Here is a 22510-nt window from a genome sequence, read left to right on the forward strand (position 1 = left end):
GCTTTATTTATTTTATCGTAAATACGCTGGTACGTTTTTTTTCCTCCCTCACGAATGGTAGATTCGTAAGTAAGCCGCTCTTTTCCAAGCGAACCGATGAAGAGAAGTTAAGCTTTATTGTTTTCTATATAGTATGTACGTACTTATGGAGTATTTATGTTTTTTTCCAGTAAGGTATTAGTTTCTTTTTAAATAAAATACATCTAATCTAATCTAATGGTCTAAATTATCGGATCCACCAATTTAAGTGAAAATCGACGGCGAGATTAGACATTGCCACATGGCGGTCTAGGATCGTTTGTAGTAGTGCCACGTGGTAGCTTGAGAGCGTTTGTAGGAAGTTTAATGGACTTGTAGTATATAATAGAAGATGGTAGCTACTACCTAATCTCGTGGAACAAGTCTCCCGGTCTCATTTTTCATACTTATGCATGGTACGTTGCCTTTGTTTTGTTCTGTAGATATGATTTGTCTGTTAGCTTATCCGGTACTCCCTCCGTTTCAGATTATAAGACATTTTGACTTTAGTAAAAGTCAAACTGCTTTAAGTTTGACCAAGTTCGTATAAAAAAATAGTATCATTTTTAACCTAAAACAATTTTATTATGAAAATATATTTAATTATTGATTTAATGAAACTAATTTAGTATTATAAATATTACTATATTAGTCAAATTTAAAACAATTTAACGTAGACCAAAGTCAAAATGTTTTATAACTAAAACGGAGGGAGTAGTAATTAATAAACAACAAAGTCTAAAGTAGTTGGAGTCTGCCTCAGCGAAGCGGCACAAATCAGAAGCGTGTCGACCATAGAGGTCGATATACTGCATTTGCAATGTTTGTATTGAGGCATAAAGTACTTGTCTAGGTATATATAGGAGTTAGGCTGTGTTTGGTAATCTGTTTTCTCAACTCTTCCCTCTCGTTTTCTGTACTCACGTTTTTCTAACCGCTAAACAGTGTTTTTTTTAAAAGGTTTCTATATGAAAGTTGCTTAAAAATCATATTGATCTATTTTTTTAAAAAAAATAACTAATACTTAATTAATCACGTGCTAATGGACCGCTCCGTTTTTTGTGTATAGAAGATGGGTTCCCAACTCCCACCTCCGAACACAGCCTTATTATAATTTAGAAGAGATAGGACTATGTCTGTCCCAGAAAGACTTTGTGACCTCCAGCGCTAACTTCCACTCAATGAGCTCAACGCCTCAATCTACATCGCCAGCCTATGACTATAAATTGACCTCAGCTTTTAGCCGCCTCCACTCAACAAAGAGACATTGAGAGGGATGAAATAATATCTTACATGTGGGCCCTATGAAATATTTTGTTATTTTGTTGATTGGATTGTCACATGGTACTATATATGCTAGCTCTGGCCAAATCCAGCAAACCGCCCAAGATGGTGCTCAAGATGGTTATTTGTCTGGTTTACAAACTTAAAAATTACTGAATACCTGATTTTAGTTTAGAGGATAATATAGACTACCCCAATAATTGGAGGCGGGTGTTAATATGGACTAACTCAACAATAAACATCAATTTTGAATTCCATCAAATTTTATATTAGAGTTTTCAACATACTTCACTTTTTTATGCAATTATAGAAAACACGTTATTTATTTTAAAGATAGTTGATCACAAGCACGCAAACAATCAACTACCTAGAATCGAACTGAACATGAATGCTTGTAGTTACGACTAATTATTTTTTTATAATAATCGTCTTATCCATATATAGCGATGCATATATGTGGTGGTTGTTATTTCACAATCTCAGCATGTATCGGTCCGCCTCCGAGAGATGCATGCGTAGGGTATGGTATGTTCATAAGAGTGAGCGCATCTGCAAGTTGCTAGCTGTTTATGAGGTGTTTGGAAAAAAAATCTCTACTTAGCGTGATGGATCTTTTGATCAGGCGACGGATTCAGTCATTAGTATCGGGAAACAGCCGCGCGGCTGAATTTCTGTTTCTTTTCTTTCCGAGAGAGAACAATTCCGGGTCGATCACGAATCACACAACACACGTATATGTAATGATTGAACTAATATATCGAACCGAACTGTACATTTGGTCGGCTACGTGCATTAACGAGGTAGGAGTAGTTCGCATCTCAACTTAGTCCGGCATGGCGATGATGGCTTGGGTACATCATATCACGCGCCCGTGGTGTTCCATGCATGCGCGCTGAGATTCCAATCGTCCACACACTCGTAGGAGTAGTAGTTAGTGGCAGGCATAAGTCGTCGCCCTCTCGCCATCTCCAGCCCGTGCATCGCCACAGATGGTGAAATGGCGTCATGGCGGGATGTATACTACGCCCGCGGCCCGCCCTGCCCTGCACGCGCGCCCGCGTCGCGTCGATCGATCGGTGCTGTCGCGCACGTACGCCTCCAGTGGGTGATCGATGGCGCGCGCGCACGGCAGACACGGGCATCATGCGTGCGAGGTGGTGAGAGAGCGGCGCCGCATGGCACAATCATCGCCGGCCCCGCTCGCGCGCGCGGGCGGCGAGACAGATGTCCCGTCGGGAAAGCGCCCCGCCGGCGCCGGCCTCGCGCGGTCTATGCCTCAATAGCTAGCTGCACTGCACCTGGACGAATCCTCCTTTGCGGCGTATCCTCCGTGTGCGACGCATGATCGCAACAGCGAACGCGCTGGTCGCCACTAGACAGCGACAGCTCGATCTACTGTGCGTGCCCATTTAGTCACGAACACTACTTGATGATGAGATCCATGCAGACAACCACGTTTTCAGCTATTTGGTATGGGGTATAACTTTTTCTTTTCTTTTCTTTTACTTTTTGTGATGTACAAATACAGCTGCAGGTTAAATTTACGTCTTCCTTATTTTTCCTTTCCCCGGACGAGAGGCATTTCAAAATGTACTATCTTAGCATGTTTCTTCTATACCGAAGAGTCATCTTTTCTTAGCGGGGCAACAAAAAAAAAAACGACTCAGCAACAGTTTGGAAATCCTCCAAGTCCAAATATAATCGTCCACTTAGTTGTGGCGCAAGCACAATTGAGCATCAGAACGGCCGGGGTCGCGCTCATCTTGAGCCACTAGCGCTAGATTAAGCTAAAGCACCACATGCATAAGTTTACATGCAGTGCAACAACAATAATATAGTGAGAGGATGGATTCTAATCTCTCGGGTGGACGTCCATCCGTTTTTTGCATGTCACCTAGATGAGTATGAAAAATTTTTAAAAAAATTCACAAGATAGGTTAATATGTAATATATCACTTCACAAACATGCAAGTTCAAATTCGACTTCTATAAGTTGTAACAAAAATAACAAATCAAACTCTAACTAGTATACGTATATTCATAGTTAAATTTATTGTTTTTGTTATAACTTGTAGAAGTCGAATTTGGACTTGCATGTTTGTGAAGTGATATATTACATATTAACCTATCATGTCAATTTTTTTAAAATTTTTTCATAACCATTTAGATGACATGCAAGAAACGGGTGGACGTCCACCCGAGCGTTTAAAATAGTTTCCTATAGTGACATAGTCAAAAGGGTCGATATTCCACACCAGCTACGCGCTAGATTGCGAAAAGCATCGAAGAAATGTTTGCGCAAGAACAGGCTCTTTTCCAAACAAGAGCCAATTTTTATTGTGATCCTCTTATCTCACGGGTGAGTGGTCATGCTCCATACGTATCACCCGTGAGACCCAGCTTAATTAGAGTCAAAAACTAACACTGATAATTATAGTTAGCTAATGCCACGCCATTTAATAGACATGTTTACGGAGTACTTAACTATACTTAATAGAGTTGTCTACGTACTCGGATCAATCGGTGATCCTAGCAAGCAAGCCCATTGATTTGACATCGGCGTCAACAAGCTGATCTGTCAAAGAGCATGTTAATTAATGAACAATCTTATAGTAGTACTCCACATCCCTAAACACAAAGGATTTTGGTTGGATGTGATATATCCTAATACAACGAATCTAAACAAGCTCCTGTCCAGATTTATTATACTAGGATATGTCACGTCCAACTAAAATCTCTTATATTTAGAGACGGAGGGAGTACTACACTGCTCCAGTATATTTATTACGATATTTCTTATTTAATCGACTGATTTTACCAATTGATTTTTTACCATGTACTCTGATCCAATCGTCCGTTCACAAAAGTTACGATTGGAATGCCGAAATAACCCGCGTGATATATAGCGACGTGGATACGCGTGACGTCTTCCTAATCTATTTCCCATCTTCTCTCTATATCGTGTCGTCCCAAACAACTCCTTCATAGTGTGTATCAATAAACACAAGCCTTCCTAGTCCATAGATCACACGAATTGAACCATTGGGATATGGTACCTCCTAAAGACAAGATTTAGAGGAAGAGATGTTTCTCTAAACAATAATTTTAAGAAAAAATTGTGAACTGTTGGAGACTGAAAACGAAATATTAGGTTTAAAACCTCACACCCCACTCTACTCGAACTATAAAAGGTCTCTGTTTAATTAGAGTTGTTAGATTAGAAGAGTACTCTTCATATGACCTCCGCTGTGGGATGTAGGATTGGCGTTAAGTTTAACGTCTCTCTAAAAATGTATCCTCGCTCCAATCTTATTTTTTTCTTCTGTTTTTTTTAATTCTTTGACCAGCTGAGAATGGCATGTTTGTCAAACCGTACCCCATATCTCGCTGCTCTCTAGATGATTTGGACGTCCAGACGGTCACGGGGCCATGCATGGTGCATGCACCACCTTGGAATTAATTCCAAAAGCTTCTCTGCTAGCCGTCCGTTGGAATTCGAGTGCCTCTTTGCCTGGAATTTCAACATATGTGTTTCGCAGTGACCATGCATGCATGAGTGTCATGGCTAGCACTTTCACCAGCTCAAATGTATCAGATCATGGCTAATAATACAGCCGACCTATTGGCTATAAGGTTCTTTATAGCCTTCTCTCAGTCTACCCATATGATAGTTAGCTCTTCACAATTAATATATGGCCCACTTGTCTCTCTCACAAAGTTTCTTGGTTCTTGTATTCAAGCCAGCTGTTAGTTTACAGCCCGCTTCTCCTCTCTCTCCTCTCTTCTTTCCTCCAACTCAGTATTTAGCCGGCTTATAGCCTACTATTATACTTGCTCTTAGTCGTCACTGCGGACTATTTGGAAATGCAGGAATATATTACATAATTTTACATACAAGTCAGTTTAACCATAATAAATTTCTCCTATACGCAGGGCTGTCCATAGAAATATAGGGCCCTGTGCAAAATATAAAATAAATCAGTATATGTACTAGCGACACAGCAAAAGCTATATCAAAGAAACGAATCTACGAATGACGTCTGCCTAGGTAGAATAAGAATCGTGGTACCAATTCATCAATTTTTCTTAGTAGTTAAGTAGAAAAATAAAATTTTTATTATTTGAAATAGACGTTATTGCATACAAGATAAAAAATGTATATCTTCAAAGTAGCCATAATTATGATTAAACACTTGTTGGAGTGAAGAAAAAACACATATATTGACATGTTTGGTAGCACCCAGCTCCTAAATTTTCTCAAGTGCAGGAGTGGAGTAATGGTGCAGCCTAAACCCAGCTCCACCTCTTTTATTTTGTAAGAGTGCTCGATCTAGCTGTACTTTTATTTTGGGTGGAGCTGAAGGCGCCGTGCCAAACAGTCCCTTAATTATCTGCCAGTCTTATATGTGTCATTTAACGATTTATCATCGAATCCACATGTCATACATATACGAGAGTCCACATGTTATAAACTATGAGCGGCAAATTATTAAATATCACATCTTAAAAGTAGCAAATAGTTAAATATCCCCGCAAAAAAAAAGTTAAATATCCCAAAGAGAAGCCCGTTCTAGCAGAATTCAATAGAGCAGAAAGGCAAAATCTTAACTAATTAAAAGATTTGAATTTTTCCAATCGTCACCTAATTTTTGTCAGTATACGCGCTAATTTTTCGTCCGTATATACTAAAAAAAAATTACTCCGTGCTTGTGTCCGCCTTGCTCACGATCCCCTTCGTCCCCTGCACAACTTTTGTCCCTCTCTCCGTGAGAAACGGATCGAATCAGATACAAGCACGGACACATGAACAAATCAACCCAAATTCCCTACCCAAAGCCTAATCATATGAAAAAAAATCGGAACAAAAACTTCTTGAAAAATCAAGATCAAGAAGAAAATAAAGATAAATGGAGTCGGAGAAGAGAAAAAATAAATTGTACACTGATCCTGTAGAAGGGGGAAATCGCTCTGTTCTCTGGGGTGGACACACAGGGAGTGCCCTCGCTTGATCCGTGCCATCAGCACCCAATCCGGGCTTGATCCACGTCGCCCCCGTCCGATCCAATCTTCTCCAGTCTCCACAAACGCGCCTCTTATTCAGAACTCCAACCGGCACCAATGAGCTCCAGCTGCCAGATCCAGCCACAAAAGCTCGCGGTCGGCTAAGTTCGGAAGGTAGGAAGAGGGCGGGGAGAGAGGAGAGCTCGAGGAGATTACCAAATCCGAAAGCTCGAGACGCCGCCGTCGCCGCAATAATCTTCCTCCTCTTCTCCTGTTGTTACCGGCGTCGTCTTCTCACAGGCCGCCCCACCGCCTCCCTGCACAAGCTCCGAGAATCCCATGCACTGGATTCGGCATCCTCTCCTCCCTCCGGCTGCCAGATCGGCTGGCCATGAATCCAAAGTCACCAAGCAACGCAGATGGATGCATTAGTGGCGGCGGGCTGAGGGGAATATCGGCGGCGATGAGGACGAGAAAAGAGGACGAGGGGAACGAACCGCTCACGCGATAAATTATCGGAGCGGCAATTCTGTTTCTTTTTTCCTTTTTTTTTCTTTTCTCTAACCACTCACGCTCACGCGGATAAGGACGGAGGCAGCGAGCTGACGGGAATCACCCCATCGAAGAAACGACGCTCTTTTTTTTTCTTTTCTCTTTTTTTTATTTTTTTTCTTTTCTCTTACTGCTTAAAGTATAATTGTGACATATGAACATTAGATTAATTCGTGGATTAGTACTTTTCAGAAAAATCTTTTGTTACGGCATGTTTGCGTGTATAAGAATACTTCTAATTGACTAATTCAAATGTTAATATGATATTTTATATGATAGTATAGAGATAACTCACCTAACTAAATAAAATGTGCTCATACACAAATCCATAAAACCAAACAAACAAAATATCTTCCAGACCGTTTCTCTTATGGAAGTAACTAAATAAAATGGTATATTAGCTAGACTAAATAAATACAAGCAACCAAATAAAGGAGGCATGCGTATCCTCTTGGCCATATCAAACTCAGGCTAATAAATACAAGCAACCAAACAAAGGAGGCATACGTATCCTCTTAGCCATGTTAAACTCGGGTTGTATAAGGGAGATAAGCCAGGCTAAGGAGATATGAGCTACCAAACACACGGGAAGGACGGGGTAGCTTTTGTTGATGATGCTGATGGTTCTTCATTCAAGGATGTTCTGGTCGAGTACTGCTTGAAGAACTTCTATTCCACCCTACTTTAAAAAACATATTTTTTTCAACTGTCACGTTTTATTTTGTTTGTCGGCTACGTGGACCACGTTGAATCACGCGATTGAGTCATCCAACGCATTAAATCGCTTCGGTAAGGACCCCGAAAGTTAGAAGGAATTAACCCGCCTTGCTATCCACTTACCAATTCGATCCAATCGTTCACCATGCACACACCTGCTCCACCCTTATCCCTTATTCGTTTCTCCCATCTCTCAGTCGATGATGGGTAGGTACTGGCACCTGCTGGTCCCCTCCCTCGATCACCTATCCGTCGTTTACGCGTGACACGATCGGTCTGCACGTGATTTCGCGTACAGTTTTAGAAATGCTACACAATAGTTGAGAAAGGGCGAGTATTATGAGAATATGAGTATATCAATATGCAATAGTAGTTTTTATCCAATTGATATTCTGATCAATACTTAGCCTAATAAATAATTTATTTGTCTTTTATCCATAGCTCCGTAGCGAAGCACGAGCATTTTGCTAGTATATATAAAAAAAACAGAGTAAAGAAATCGTAAGCATATCATTGACATAAATTAAATATATAATTTTGGGGGCCCTAATTATATTTTTAAGGATCTTGTACGGTGGCACATCTTAAACGTAGGGACAGTCCTCTATACGAAATCAAGGCTAAATTAAATACGCGCGCGAACCGGGACTCCTCTCTCAAATCCCGCTAAAACTACTATCAAATTGTTGCAGATCGAGGATGGTTTGAACTATGGACTTCCTTACAGAGATGGAAAAAATTTGTGTGCTCCGCATATATACACTAATACACACATCGATCAACATCAAGTGGCGCACGTACGTAGCTAGCCTTCCAAAGACCATGCAAACTTCTCCACTCAGGCTCCACCCCTCCACTCGGGCACGGGTCGCATGCAGTTGCCGTCACGAGGCTAGCTGCACGCGCCTTCGACGACACAACGTACGGGTATTTCTTTTTCCGTGTAGTGTCTCCTCGAGAAACGTAGAGGCAGCCGTCCACGCGTTTAATTAGAACGGAGTCAAACACTAGTTAGACCTGTACTCCATGCGGTACACTGCATGCACGCTGTCCGATTACGTGTTCCACGGATCGGATCCGTTGTTCTCTTGAACCGCGGATAAAACAATGGTGCGAGCACCGCATTTCTGCAGTGAAGAAACCCCCTTTTCCTCTGCATGCAGTCAAGAGATGATCCGGGCTACTAGCTTTTTTCTCAGATATTGTTACATGCACGTTTCATGCCTTCAACCACAGCCTCGTAGTACAATGTTGCTTCACTCTTATTTACGATAGTACACCGCTAAGGATCAGGGTGTCTGGAAAAACAAAGAAAATATCTTACAGCGTTTCTTTACGATGAAAGCAAGAATGAAATGATGAATAGTGAATGATTTCCGATAATTATTCGAAAGTAATTTATACTATATATGAAGTTCTTTCTTTAGAACAACACCTTTTAGAAACTGGGGAGGCATTTGCCACTATACCATTCTCATATAATGAATAGGCACTACTAAAATACCTACTTAGGTGCCTATTGGAAACCCCACATGGATACCGGATTCCCCGACCGGCACCGATGAGGTGCATGGTTTGAAAAAAAAAAAACTGGATTAGCTTGATTTGAACAAATGCTTCGAGCCCAAATATTTCCCAAATTTTTCTTCATCAAACATATTATTATTATCAACATCACAAATCACAAAATGAATCATAAATTTTTGGCATAATGCAATAATACTCAAATTAGAATACATCTGCTACCCAATACCTAACTATCCATTGCAGCATCAAAGGGAAAAACAACATCCCCAAATCCTTAACAGATAAGAGAACCGAATAAACTAAAGATCCCCAAATCCTCAAGATCAGCCGTCGCTTGTTGCTGGTTGTTGCCTCCATCATCGTGGTCCCATCCGCTATAGTCCGGATCTAGCCTTAATTAAGCTTGCATCAGCGCTCGACTGGGAGAAGGAGACGGGGAGCTTGTGGCAGCAGATTTCCCTGCCCTCGAGCTTGTGGCGACGGATCAGCTGGCATGAGGAAGTGAGGAGGAGGCGATGCTGACGGCGGATGCGAGAAGTGGTTGTAGTGGTGGATGCGAGGAGTGGTTTGAGGCGGCAGTGGATGCGATGAGGAGGGAGGACGCGTCCGGGACGACGCTATGTGAGGGAGAGAGGCGAGGCGGATTATGTGATCGAGTCACGCGTGGATGCAATCGAGTCTCGTGTTAAAAAAGTAGGGCAGCTGGCTGTCTGGTGGGCTCGACTCCCTCTAAGAGATCGATTTTTTAATAAATCGACACCAATGTCCTACATATGAGTGAGCTTTTTTTATAGAAAAGGCACAAATATCGTTGGTGCCGATTTTTTTTTTAAAAAAGGTACTTACAAGGGGTTATAGGTGTCGGTTCTCTCAAATAACCACTCGCAGGCACGCGTTTAGATGTCGGTTGTAGACTTTTCGGCACCTATAGTATCGTCTCTTTTTTAGTCAATATAGTAGTGATGACGAGTGGCTCCGCTATTGACATATGTATATCTATTATTGAACGGATTCAGTAGATTATCTACTTATTAAAGAAATAATATTTTGAGAATTAAGAATAAGAGTGGTTTAAGCAATACAATACTATAAAATTATTTAAGCAAACATGTTTTTAACCCATGAATATCACAATAATACTAATTCGGTAAAGTAGTGAAAATAAACTCGAGGTGTACCCGAATCACGAGGGCAGTTAAACGAAGGTGTCCAGCTGATTGTTGAGTCTCATGAACACATGAGATCGCACAAGGCCCAAGAACTCCACGTCAGGAGAAGTTAGTGATGCAATATACTGTACACACCGTGGTTTCCTGGCCAACTGATCTCTGTCCCCCCTGTGGTCAGATCTAGTCATTCGAAATGGAATATGGTCAACGACAGTTCCCCGGCCTGTACCACTGGAATCTCGAACGAAGGCAGTTTGGGGATTACTTTGCATGGAATGTCTGGTTGTACTACATGTGTGCGTGCTAGACATGCATTTCTGGCAGGTGTGCAATGGAGGAGTACAATAATGGAGGCTATAATGTAATGTGTGAACGTATCAACTTCAAGGAACATACCGTAGCCAACTTTATAATCCAAAAGGCAGTACTAGCAGATGTGTTTTATAATCCAAAAGGCTGTCCCATAGAGCGTGAGAAAAAGGCCTAGTTGCTTCAGCGGCATTGACTAGGGGCGACCTTTTTTTTTTTATGAGATCGAAGTGTCCAACTGGCCTGCAGGCAGGCAGGCCGCCACCGTTGATCGCCGCGAAAAAGGCAGGATTAGATTAACAAAGGTTACGTGTGGCACGGATGTCAGCCGCGAGCCCGTGGCGCCGCTCATGATCGATCTGTGCGTCTTTGCTTTTCTATGTGCCGAATCAGCGGGATTATGCAGAAATCGTTCACGAGCCTCTCTGCATCTGCATGGACGTGAACGCCCCCGTGACTGATGAACCGATCCGATCGTCTATTATTGAAGTCCACCGTTCCCTCAGCAAAGTCAGCATTGCTTCCCTGTTCCCGATGCCATTGCCACCCTAGCATAGGTGACCCTCGCGGCCCTCATGCTGAGACCGCGAGACGGTGAGCACAACAATGGTACGGTCGTCTCGGTCTGTCAATATATAATCAGCAGTCAATTAATTTACTTACTTCGAAAGAAAGCTTTGCCTGCTCCTCTTTATCTCTTCCATAGGTTTCACCCCCATCGTTTATCCACGGGGAGAACCGGAGAAGAGAGCAATGGCGGCAATGCTTAATTATCTGCTGGAGTAAGAGATTAAAGCAGGCTCTAGCACGAGGGAAAACCCTTTAAAAAGACAGACAAGGCAGACGACGCATATGCATGCATGGTGACCTAACTAAGCAAGCACGGACGGTAATGGTATGGTGGAGTGTGAAGTGCGGACTAATAAAGCACGTATGATGTGAGGTTTGGAGTAGAAAATGAAGTGGATCGATCGGACCTGAGCACAAATCGGCGGGGTTCTCTCTCTCATACGTTCGCCGATCTCATCAAAACTACTTTTGCCAAATTAGATCGACCGGAAATTTTGGCTAGACCACAGCGGTACCATGCATGCTTTAATCGTGCGTGTGAGCTACTGCCGCTAATAATCTATCTATCTGTATCAATCGGATACTTCAAGAGAGTTCTCACGTTAACGTAAAAGAATGTAGTTATTGACTGGATGGATCCAGAAGCAGAATTTCATTGGTTTTAGAACCCTTTTAGTTTTAAAAGCATATTCTCATGAAACTTACTTGTAACTTAAATGAGAGTTGTTGTATTACTTACCTCCTTGCACAAATATAAGACGTTGGTTAGTATTACTTACCTCCTTGCACAAATGTAAGACGTTGGTTAGTTTAATTTTTAGCTAACCAACGTCAAACAAAAAAATGGAGGGAGTATAAAACAAACTAACTAATTTTGAATGCTGAAATTCACCATACGTTATACAAGTTGTTTCTAAAATTTAAATTTTAAACTTGATTACTATTTTCTCCATCGAAATATATTTTTTTAGCATTTGACATTTAAATCACTAAAGGCATATGTTTCATCCATTCTATTGCTAATTAGTCATGCAGCTTATAATTAGCATTAGCCAATGGCAGGGGCGGATCCAGCATAGGGGCGGCGGGGTCTCGAGCCCCCACTACTGGCGTGAAGATTATGAGAGACCCCATAAAGACCCCACTAAAATTTTTGACCATATGTAGATGGGAGGGGGACTGTAACTCTATCTAGTTTGCTCAGACCCCACTGCTATTTTTTTCTGGATCCACCAATAGCCAATGGAGTCCTAATAGTTTTGAAGATCAAAATTAAAAAAATATAAAGTTGTTCTCCCAAGTTGCTGTATTTTTTTAAAATATCCAAAATATTTAGCATAACCACAATATTGACAACAAATATCCCGTACCATACTCGACCAAAGATATTTCTTTTGCGTGTTCGCGTACACTGTGGCTAGTGGGTTTTTCACGTGAGGAAGATGTGCTTGCCTAGATAGCATATGCGATCACCTTATATGCACCAATGCAGCCATGGGCCGGCCGTTTCCCCGGTGGATCGTGTTCGGACACGTCGCGGCCCCTCCACGACGGCCTTGGCTCCATTGCCACCACCAGATAAAGTAGGCGTGCATGCGCCCCACCCCCAGGCGAGTCAGAGCAGCGCGCGCGCGCGCGCGAGCGAGCGACGCCGTGAGAAACCAGAGCACCAAACCGAACCGCCGTTTCTCGCGTCTCGCCCTCTCCGTGACTCTGCCCGCGGGGACCCGCGCCGCAGGGGGAGAGGCCCACCCAACCGGCAGGTGCCCTCCCCCGCTCTATATATACGCCCGACCTCTCCCACTTCTCCCCCACATGCACTTGCAGTCAGTGGTACAACACCACAGCAACGCACCACCGGCCATCAACCTCCTCTCCCCTGCTTCTCGCTCGCTCTCCTGCCCTGTTTCTTGGAGAAGTGAGCTTAAGTGAGAGCCTCTGTCCCTCGCACACGCTATTGGCCATGGTGGTTCTCGCTGGCCCGCCCGCCGTCGATCACATCCCGCTGCTGAGGTCGCCGGACCCCGGCGACGTCTTCTCCGGCGTGCCGGTCGTCGACCTCGGCAGCCCCGGCGCGGCGAGGGCCGTGGTGGACGCCTGCGAGCGGTACGGGTTCTTCAAGGTCGTCAACCACGGCGTGGCCACGGACACGATGGACAAGGCCGAGTCGGAGGCCGTCAGGTTCTTCTCCCAGACGCAGCCCGACAAGGACCGCTCCGGCCCGGCCTACCCGTTCGGGTACGGCAGCAAGCGGATCGGGTTCAATGGCGACATGGGGTGGCTCGAGTACCTCCTCCTCGCCCTCGACGACGCGTCGCTCGCCGACGCCTGCACCGTCCCGTCCTGCGCGGTCTTCCGGTGAGCCCTCAAAACCGACGGCGATATATAATATCAGCCCCGTCCGTTTCTCTCGGTTTTTTACCTAGTGTTTGACATGGTGCGCGCGCGTCATGCATGCAGGGCCGCTCTGAACGAGTACATCTCGGGGGTGCGGAAGCTGGCGGTGCGGGTGATGGAGGCGATGTCGGAGGGGCTGGGCATTGCGCAGGCGGACGCGCTGAGCGCGCTGGTGACGGCGGAAGGGAGCGACCAGGTGTTCCGCGTGAACCACTACCCGCCGTGCCGCGCGCTGCAGGGGCTCGGCTGCAGCGTCACCGGCTTCGGCGAGCACACCGACCCGCAGCTCGTCTCCGTGCTCCGCTCAAACGGCACGTCCGGCCTGCAGATCGCGCTCCGCGACGGCCAGTGGGTGTCCGTGCCCTCCGACCGCGACTCCTTCTTCGTCAACGTCGGCGACTCGTTGCAGGTACGTACGCGGTACAGCCCCGACCCTTGGCGCTGCCACGTGACACCAATTCCATCGACGCGCTACCTTCCTCTTTCTTTACCATACTTTTTCCTTTTTCCAGAATAATTCCCATTAAACTAGATGGTGTAGATTAAATTACTAAATTAAATGACGTGGACACGGCTGAAATGGCTGCGCCTAGTGAGCGGGTCAACCGGGACATCGTTCCAGTTCACATCGGTATTAAAAAGAAAGAATCATCATCTGGACGAATATACTAACCCAATTAAGACGAGACAAGCAAGAAAAGGAAAGGGGTTCACCTGCATGATAGCATATGGTACGATGGCCACAGCCCCACACGGCAGGGACTGGGTTTCGTAGATAACTACGACACTCGAGACCCAATAACTGCCGCCACTAACGAGCAGATTCAGTACATGAACATATATATGTGTGTGTGTTAGGCATGAACACTTCTGTTATGCCTGCGTGGCATCTCATTGCGTCGTCATGCACACACTCTTAAACACTTTGTGCACTTCCCATATACAGATGGACAATATTTCTTTATCCGTTAGCACAAGAAGCACAGATCCGTTTGATTAATTTTTCGTGCTGACTATTACCGTATTACGCATGCTGATTATAACCGTATTACACATATGCTGATAGATATACATGTGGTTTCTTGGTCCTGTACAGGTTCTGACCAATGGGAGGTTCAAGAGCGTGAAGCACAGGGTGGTGGCCAACAGCCTAAAGTCTAGGGTTTCCTTCATCTACTTTGGAGGGCCACCGTTAGCACAGAGGATTGCACCATTGCCACAGCTGCTGGGGGAGGGAGAGCAGAGCCTGTACAAGGAGTTCACATGGGATGAGTACAAGAAGGCTGCCTACAAATCAAGGCTTGGAGACAACAGGCTGGCCCAGTTTGAGAAGAAGTAGCTAGCTAGATGCCTAGCAACAGAACTGGCCGGTCAAGCAACAACGACTTTACTGCATGGCAGCTAGCTACCTTAGCTATGTCTCACGCACACGTACGGTACACCATGACCACGAGAAGATGAAGCTGCTTAAGAGAGAAAAAGAAAAGAAAATAAAAACAGGAAGAAGATAATAACTTCAAGATGCACAATGTACAGCCAGGTTGGATGGATAGCTAGATTTTTCTCGTGTGGCTAATCACCGTGTGTGGTGAGGTGGGCTCCTTTCCTGTTTCGGAATGCTGATCGATGGATGAACAGCCTCCAATAGTTAATGTTAACCAAATATAGCACAACAAAGGGGTTCTTTTCTTCCTTTGGTTGTTTCTTTTTTCCTCTTGCCTTTGATTTTCTCGTCATGCTTTCTGAGCATTAATTATGTGTGCGTGTATTTCGTATACGTAACGTACTTTTACCTATGTGTGTATAGTACGTGGCTTGTGTTAACAAGTAAATATTATAGTCTCTCTCTTTCGTTATGCATCTGACTTCTGCGCGGTCCAAATGCATTGATGGAGATATATCTATTGGTGTACAATGTCACCTTCAAGATTAATGAATTTTCATCACTCAGGATATCCCTTTATTATTACATGTCATCTAAATAGTTATCAAAAAATTACTAAAATAGATTAATATGAAATATATCACTCCACAAACATGCAAGACCAAATTTGATTTGTACAAGTTACAATAAAAAGAACAAGTTAAGCTGAAAATAGTTACCGTACATTCACATATATATTTGTTATTTTTGTTGTAACTTGTGAGAGAAAACCTAGATTGGATGAACGTCGTGCGTGCAACTGAACAATAACAAACTTACCAGCCATCTTAATCCGTTTGCATATGTGATAAGTTCAAAGTAGTTTAGCTAATCTAACACTGCCCCTCAATCTAAACATCTTATATTAACATAATAACTTGTAGAAGTTAAATTTTAACTTACATATTTGTATAGTGATATATTTCATATTAATCTATCTTGCCTTTTTTTTAATTTTTTTAAGACTATTTAGGTGACATGCACAAAACGAGTTAATATCCCCTCCATGGATGAAATCATTTCCCAGACTTCAAGGGCTTCATTCTTATCAAATTTTGTTTTTCTTTTTTTCCCCTATCCTGCTTGGTGCAAGTGCATCGATCAGCTAATTTCTAGGATTCTCCATCGGAGCCTAGTAGCTTTTATCTTCTCTAACTGTCGTGCGTGCAACTGAACATGAGGTGCATAGGAGTCGTCTTGAGCAATTTATGGTTATCTTGTGGTATTCTCTTGTTCACCACCACAATAGACGTTGTCCGGGTCCCCCATGCATGCGTCCTTTTAAGTTGAATCAAATTTTTGCATCCTCCCTCCCTTAATCTCCAACCACGAGCTATATAACACCCACACTTTGGAATTAAAAAATGATTTTCAACTTACATCTCGTGCATTTTATGGTTGTCTTATGGGAAAACAATCTATTTTGCATGCACCTAAGTAGTAGATATCTACCCACCTTCCACACTGTTGGATGTGGCCTATATATAAATGTCTTTACGTACACACATAGGAGCATAAGTATGATATATCACAGGTTCATACTAAGAGCAAGTTTAATGCATAGTATAGCCAACTACTAGCTCCAAAATCATCTATAGCCAATGTAATAGCCAATTTATACAATAGTTGTTTACTACAAAATTAATACAGATCTGTAGCCGTTGTTCTTCTCTCTCTTCTTTTATCTCTTTAAAATATATTTATAGCTGGCTTATAGTATGCTATTGTATATGCTCTAATACTACACCCCTCATCACTCGCTAAGTACCAGCTTAAGAGGGCCGGTCAAGATCGAAAAGGCCAGCATGGGAACAAAAACTGAATTTAACCGCCATTGTTTCATTTTCTAGCACATGAGTGACTGATGATATGTATTACAGCATGTTTCTAGTTGACTACTTCCTCTGTTTCATATTATAAGACTTTAGAAAGTCTTATAATATGAAACGGAGGAAGTAGACAACAAACAGAAGCGGATTTGTGGTAATTACCTCGTGTTTGACCACAATATATAAAAACAAAATAAAAAACTACTTTATCCATCCCTAAAAGACTATAATTTCAGCATAAGTATTTGTCTCACAAAAACTGTATTTTTAGAGTAGGCCTACTAGCTAGATATTTTTAATATATTTTTTTCTCGTTTTAGCTATCGAAGTAGTAGTACTTCCTCCTAGTACTTAATTTGTAGTTGACTAACTATAGTCTTCAGGATGGAGGAAGTTATTAATTAGTACCTTTACGGTGATCTTATTATCAATAAAAATAATGTTAATTTATGAGTTCTACTATAAGTATAAAATATCAGGAATTGAGGTGATAGATATATATGATCTATCAAATTAGAAAATATAGATGGCCCAGATTGATTCTAGTGTCACGATCCATTACTGAAGAACTGATCTTTCGTGGGTCGGCCAAAAATCACATTAGCCTCTAAACATTTTTTTGTCCCAGTTAAAAAGCACAACACCACTTTATAATCTTTACCAACCGGGACTAAAAATCATTTTAGTTCCGGTTCAAAAAGCGTCTGGCCCCTACTATCTTTAGTCCCGATTGGTATTAAAAATCAACGTGTCATATGTAATCCCTTGCACTTATCCTCTCATCCTCGATTGCAAACTCCTCCTCATCTTTAACTTCCTCTCATCCCTTCCTCCTCTCTCTTCTCTCTCTTATGCTCTCCTTTTCTTGCAGTAGCAGCAGCGAGGAGCGAGCGAAGGCGATGGCGGCGGCGGCCCGTGCGGCCGTGTTGCCGACGCTGACACAGGTGGCAAAGCGGGAGGGGAGGTACCTGGCACGGGTGATATGTTTGTCTGTAAATTTATTGATTTGTGATGTCTTTGGATCTGTAAATTTGTGATGTCTATTTGAGTATATTCATTCGATCTGTGAATTTGTGGATGACTTTGTGATGTTTCTATGAATGTGGATAATTTAATTGTTGAGTTTGGTTCAAAACCAATATGCAAACATAAAAAACAAATGAAAAGAAAAAGAAAAAAATAGACACGGTTGGTAACATCATCCGGGACTAAATATCGATATCTTTAGTCCCAGATTCGTGGTCCCAATTTACAACCGAGATTAAAGGGGTTACAAACCGGAACTATTGTGGGTTTGTCCAGCAGTGACCATTATAAAACCTCTCTAGTGATAATGCCTTTTGGATTGGCCCTACTCCCTCTACCCAAGGCATGATAGTTGCATCTTTCACTAATGCTCGTCCTTTCAAACCACCCTCCGTTGCTATACTCTTCATTTGTGCAGCAGCAGAAACGATATATGGCTGAGGAAGAAAGGCCATTGAAGACAACCGTACCACCAGCATGAGCAGCAGCCATCTAGCTAGGTTACCATTCGCGTAGTAAAGGCGGCGCCAGCGGACTGTACGACCCGCAATCCAGCCTCCGCGGACCACGGGGAATAAAAGAAGCGAGGGCAAAAGCTGTGTCAAACAGGGTGGACTGCGTGCCTGCGGTGCGGTGGGCAGCGACGCTCAAATTGAGCCGGTCTCTCGCGTGGCTGACCGCTTGACGCCCTGAGCGCAGCGCAACGCATGCAGGGCTGTGGTGGTGGCCACTAGCTGGGCACTGCGGCTGGAGCGCTGGATGTGCCGCCTAGATGCCGATACTGCTGCTGCTACCACGCGCTAGCCAGCCAGCTAGTACACTGGTATGTTTTTGTTGTCAAAGGCTCTGTGAGATTAGTGGCGGATCCAGAAAATCGATTCGTTAGTGTCAGAACATGTCTATCCGTGTTATAGTATGCTAATTATGCTTAGATCATAGTGTTATAGCATGTAGATAAGCAGTTTCGCTATAGGTTTTGTTGAAAGTCGTCGGTATCGCTTGACACCAGCCCTTCTAATGTAGATCCGCCTCTGGTGAGGACGCCAGGAGCCCAACGAGGATGCAATCAATCCGCGAGCAGCCCACCGTATTTGCAACGCACGCATTATAACGCTGTATACATGCACCGTCGTGGTCGTGGTGGCAGTAATACGGTCGGGGCCTGCACGCATGCACGAGGTAGTTCGAGCATTAGCCAAACATCAGATCGATCGAGAGTGGCGTGCATTGGATGCATGCGTGTACGGACGACAGCCTCTGGCCATCGCCCGTACTGCTGGCAGTCTGTTGCTAGCTGTTTTGAACGGATGAATGCTGTTGCTAGCCGATCGACCTGTGTATGTTTTCCGTTCCCTCTCGCGTGGAGTTCTGGATTTGGCGGGGCCACCGGCCGGCGGCCGGGGACCAATTGTGCCACGCCGCGCCCGCTAATAGCTACTGACGCGTGTGCTACCGGTGGCTCGGTTGGGGGCCGGAGTAGATCGATGGATCCGTGATTGATGAGGCCCTGTTCCGAACTCCTTTCCAGCAAAGAGGGGGGCTTTGGATAATCTCCTCACACGGCCGCTAGTATCTGGCATTACTGATGACAATTGTAACATTAACTGCCTCTCTGTACTGTATTGCACCGGTCAGTTACATTGATCGATATTATTGCGAACCTCACTATCGCGCTGACGGGCGAACGATCGAGATCAGATCGTGCTGTACTGTTGATAATCTCACTAGATGACCTAACGGCTGGAAGCCTGGAACTATATAGCTATAGCTAGCATCGCTCTAGCTAGGTCAGCTGGTCCTATGCCCGCCCCAAACGGGCACATGCATGCAAGGTTAGGACTTTGGTTAGGAGGAATTAAATCATGCATCAGAGCAACGTACGTCCTGCATATATCATATCGAGTGCCCAGGCTTTACGAGTTCTGTAGCCTGGAGTCTTGTGGACCCTATATACTGTAGCTAGCTAAGCTAACCTATCATAGTAATCAATGGATATATGCGATTTTGCGAACTGCATATATCCTATGGCGAGTCGCGCGCTAGCTTGCTCTAGCACGCGACGGTGCGGCGCCACCAGTTTTAATTTTCTCCCAACCACGCGCGTAACGTACGTCGTCGTTCTAGTTTTGACCCTAGTGCGTATTCTCTCTTTCACGTCAGGACACCAGCTAGCCACCATGACCATGCCATGTTTGTGTCACTGTGTGTCTACGTCAAAGAGTCATGCAGCGGCTACTGTGCTCGTACCTGGCCGAGAGAGCATGCACGTACGCACGTCGGATATCCACACGTATATATATCCAACGTGCGAGAGCGTGTGACCGATGTAGCCGGGACGTCGATCGATTGGCAAGTTAACAACGACGACGACGCAGCGATATCGATCTATCGACGGCGATATTGTCTCGCCGGCCGGAGACGATCGCCGGCGAGCGCTAGCTACGTACGTTACAGCTAGCGTAGGTGGCCGCACACGTGTTTTTGGGCAGTGCCGCAGTTGATGTGCCGCCTGCAGGCTACAGGCTGCGTTAATTTCCGATGGCACGTCGCACGGACGCGTGTACGGTGGATAACGCAGGTGCATGCATGCGACGCGAGCGAAGTGCTCGTGCACCAGCATGTCAGAGCGGCCCTGGGCCCGGGCGAGGCCACGAACAGGTTGGCTAATTGGGCCCTGCATGCTGAAGTGGCTCAGGCTTTGGGCCTATCAACGCATCCAAGGGCCGGTCCAGCGTTAACGTTGCACCAGAAAATCGATCGAGCTGCTGGATCCAGCAAAGCAGAGAGACCGGACCAGCTTTCCTCGATGATTGTGTTTATTATGAACCTGGCACACTGGCAAAGCCAGAGAGATCTTGTTCTTCCCCCCTGGACGGGATCGCCAAAGCTGGAACGGAAAGTGAGAACAGAACGGCTCCCCTTCTCCATCATTCCCGTCCTGCCCCGTGTTAAGGTTCATGCACCAGTGATCACCACCAGTCGGAGACGCTAAACCAGTAACCACGACACAACCGGCAGTGCAGTTTCGGCTGCTTGTGTTGCCTTGTCAGCTGGGGTCCCTGCTGCATAGGTGCACTGCATTGTGGAATTGCCTTTCTATCTGCTACTATACCCCAATAATTCTCGAGAACGAACTCGTCAGAAATGAGTAGTACCTTTTGTTTCACCAGATACATTCTCTGAACATATTAAAAAAAAAAATCGACACGTTCTTGCAAGAAGGCTGCGTCGCCAAAAGCTCGAGAGCTTGCGGTGTGGCAACTTGCTGCTGGGGACAGCGAGCAGAATTGCGACCAGTTAATCCAGATCTGGGGCAAGCAGAGAATATTTTGTTTTAATTATTACGGAGGACCCCTAAAAACCTCACTGAACTGACAGGACAGCTAGCGGAGGAACGTGCGCCATAAAATATGTGTATTTTGCTTATGAGATTGAGATCCCGGCCAGGTCACATGTGAATCAGAATTCAGAATGCATGTGGTAGAAGAACAATGGTGTCATACTGGGATTAGCTCGGTGACGCAGCGTGGTTTGGGTGTTTGGCGCCGCCGCTCTCATCTTGCGGCGGCCGCGGCTGCTACTCGGTTGGCTGACTCGGCGGTTCGGTATCGTCGAGGAGCAGAAGCAGAGACAACGGTTCAGGGGACCAATTCGATCGTGAAGTTTCGTATGGGCTAACAAGCCCATTTTGATGCGTCCACTTCCTGAGCTGCGGTCTGGGCCCAAATATAAAAGGCCGTGTGGCATAGGCCGGCCCGTTTAAGGACCTCGAGTTATACCTTGTTTGTCTCTCCGTGTCTAAAGAATGTTCTGCAGATATGTAGGTATGGGGATGGGATACGATTGATCTGGGATTGTGGAAGATGGAAGTTATGGACTTGTGGTGCACTGCTGTCATTGAGTTGTTTTGTGATGTGCAGTAAGGTTTGGTTGGAGAACATAATTTAAATTAGTGATCTGAAAACCTTAGGTTTCTCAACATTCGACTTCTAGTTTATTTTTCAGACTTTTAACTATATATTCTTAGAATCTAAATAAAAAGTTGTATTTTTTTTGGATCTTCTGATTCTAAGTGAAGCTACAGTTACCATAAGCTCTCCAAACAAGTCCATAGACTGCATTGGAGCTACCGCTGCTCATAGATGTGCACTGAATTATGGATATTCTAGTTCTTGGCGTTGGTAGAAAGCATGTTCACTTGTTGCCTCTTAGGTAAAATTTTGCTATAGGACATAGTAAACATAATCTTTGCCACATGACACCAAATAACATAGGACACTTGATAACAATCCGGCCCAGGTGAGGTTGGCCGAGGCCCCCGGACCCCAACAGTTCATAGGCACACCCACTCGAGGAAAGGCCCAATCACCCTAAAAGACTAGTCCGATAGGAGAAGGGTGGCTCTCTCTTTTAAGGTGGTTTCCTCCTCCTCCCAAGCTAAGCAATGTGGGATTATTTAGAGGCTCACACGGTCGCCGCCTGACTTTGGCGTCTTTGCCAGCGGGTAATAGTGGAGGATGTCCTCATCATTCACCCCTTAACAAGGGCCAAGCTCTGATACCAAATGATAACGATCCGGCCCAGATGGGGTTGGCCGAGGCCCAATAACTTAAGGTTGCCCGGACCCCAACAGTTTATAGGCACACCAACTCGGGGAAAGGCCCAATCACCCTAAAAGACTAGTCCAA

The 22510-nt window shown here is 44.5% G+C and overlaps 1 protein-coding gene across 1 annotated transcript; it reads left to right on the forward strand.

Annotated features, from left to right (window-relative positions):
• Positions 1-12952: 12952 nt before the first annotated feature.
• LOC127760214 (gibberellin 2-beta-dioxygenase 3) lies at positions 12953-15243 on the forward strand. The gene is made up of 3 exons (XM_052284434.1): positions 12953-13505; positions 13608-13953; positions 14641-15243. The coding sequence occupies exons 1-3, from the start codon at positions 13111-13113 to the stop codon at positions 14881-14883; spliced, it is 984 nt and encodes a 327-aa protein (XP_052140394.1). The 5' UTR covers positions 12953-13110; the 3' UTR covers positions 14884-15243.
• The last annotated feature ends 7267 nt before the right edge of the window (positions 15244-22510 follow it).

Source organism: Oryza glaberrima, chromosome 1 (genome assembly GCF_000147395.1).
Source record: "Oryza glaberrima chromosome 1, OglaRS2, whole genome shotgun sequence".
Classification (NCBI taxonomy): Eukaryota; Viridiplantae; Streptophyta; class Magnoliopsida; order Poales; family Poaceae; genus Oryza; species Oryza glaberrima.

Excerpts from the sequence above, each read along its gene's own strand:
- LOC127760214 (XM_052284434.1), top strand. The coding sequence starts at position 13,111 with ATGGTGGTTCTCGCTGGCCCGCCCGCCGTCGATCACATCCCGCTGCTG. Across the intron at positions 13,506-13,607 it reads CCGTCCTGCGCGGTCTTCCG|GGCCGCTCTGAACGAGTACA; the intron begins GTGAGCCCTCAA and ends TCATGCATGCAG. Across the intron at positions 13,954-14,640 it reads ACGTCGGCGACTCGTTGCAG|GTTCTGACCAATGGGAGGTT; the intron begins GTACGTACGCGG and ends GGTCCTGTACAG.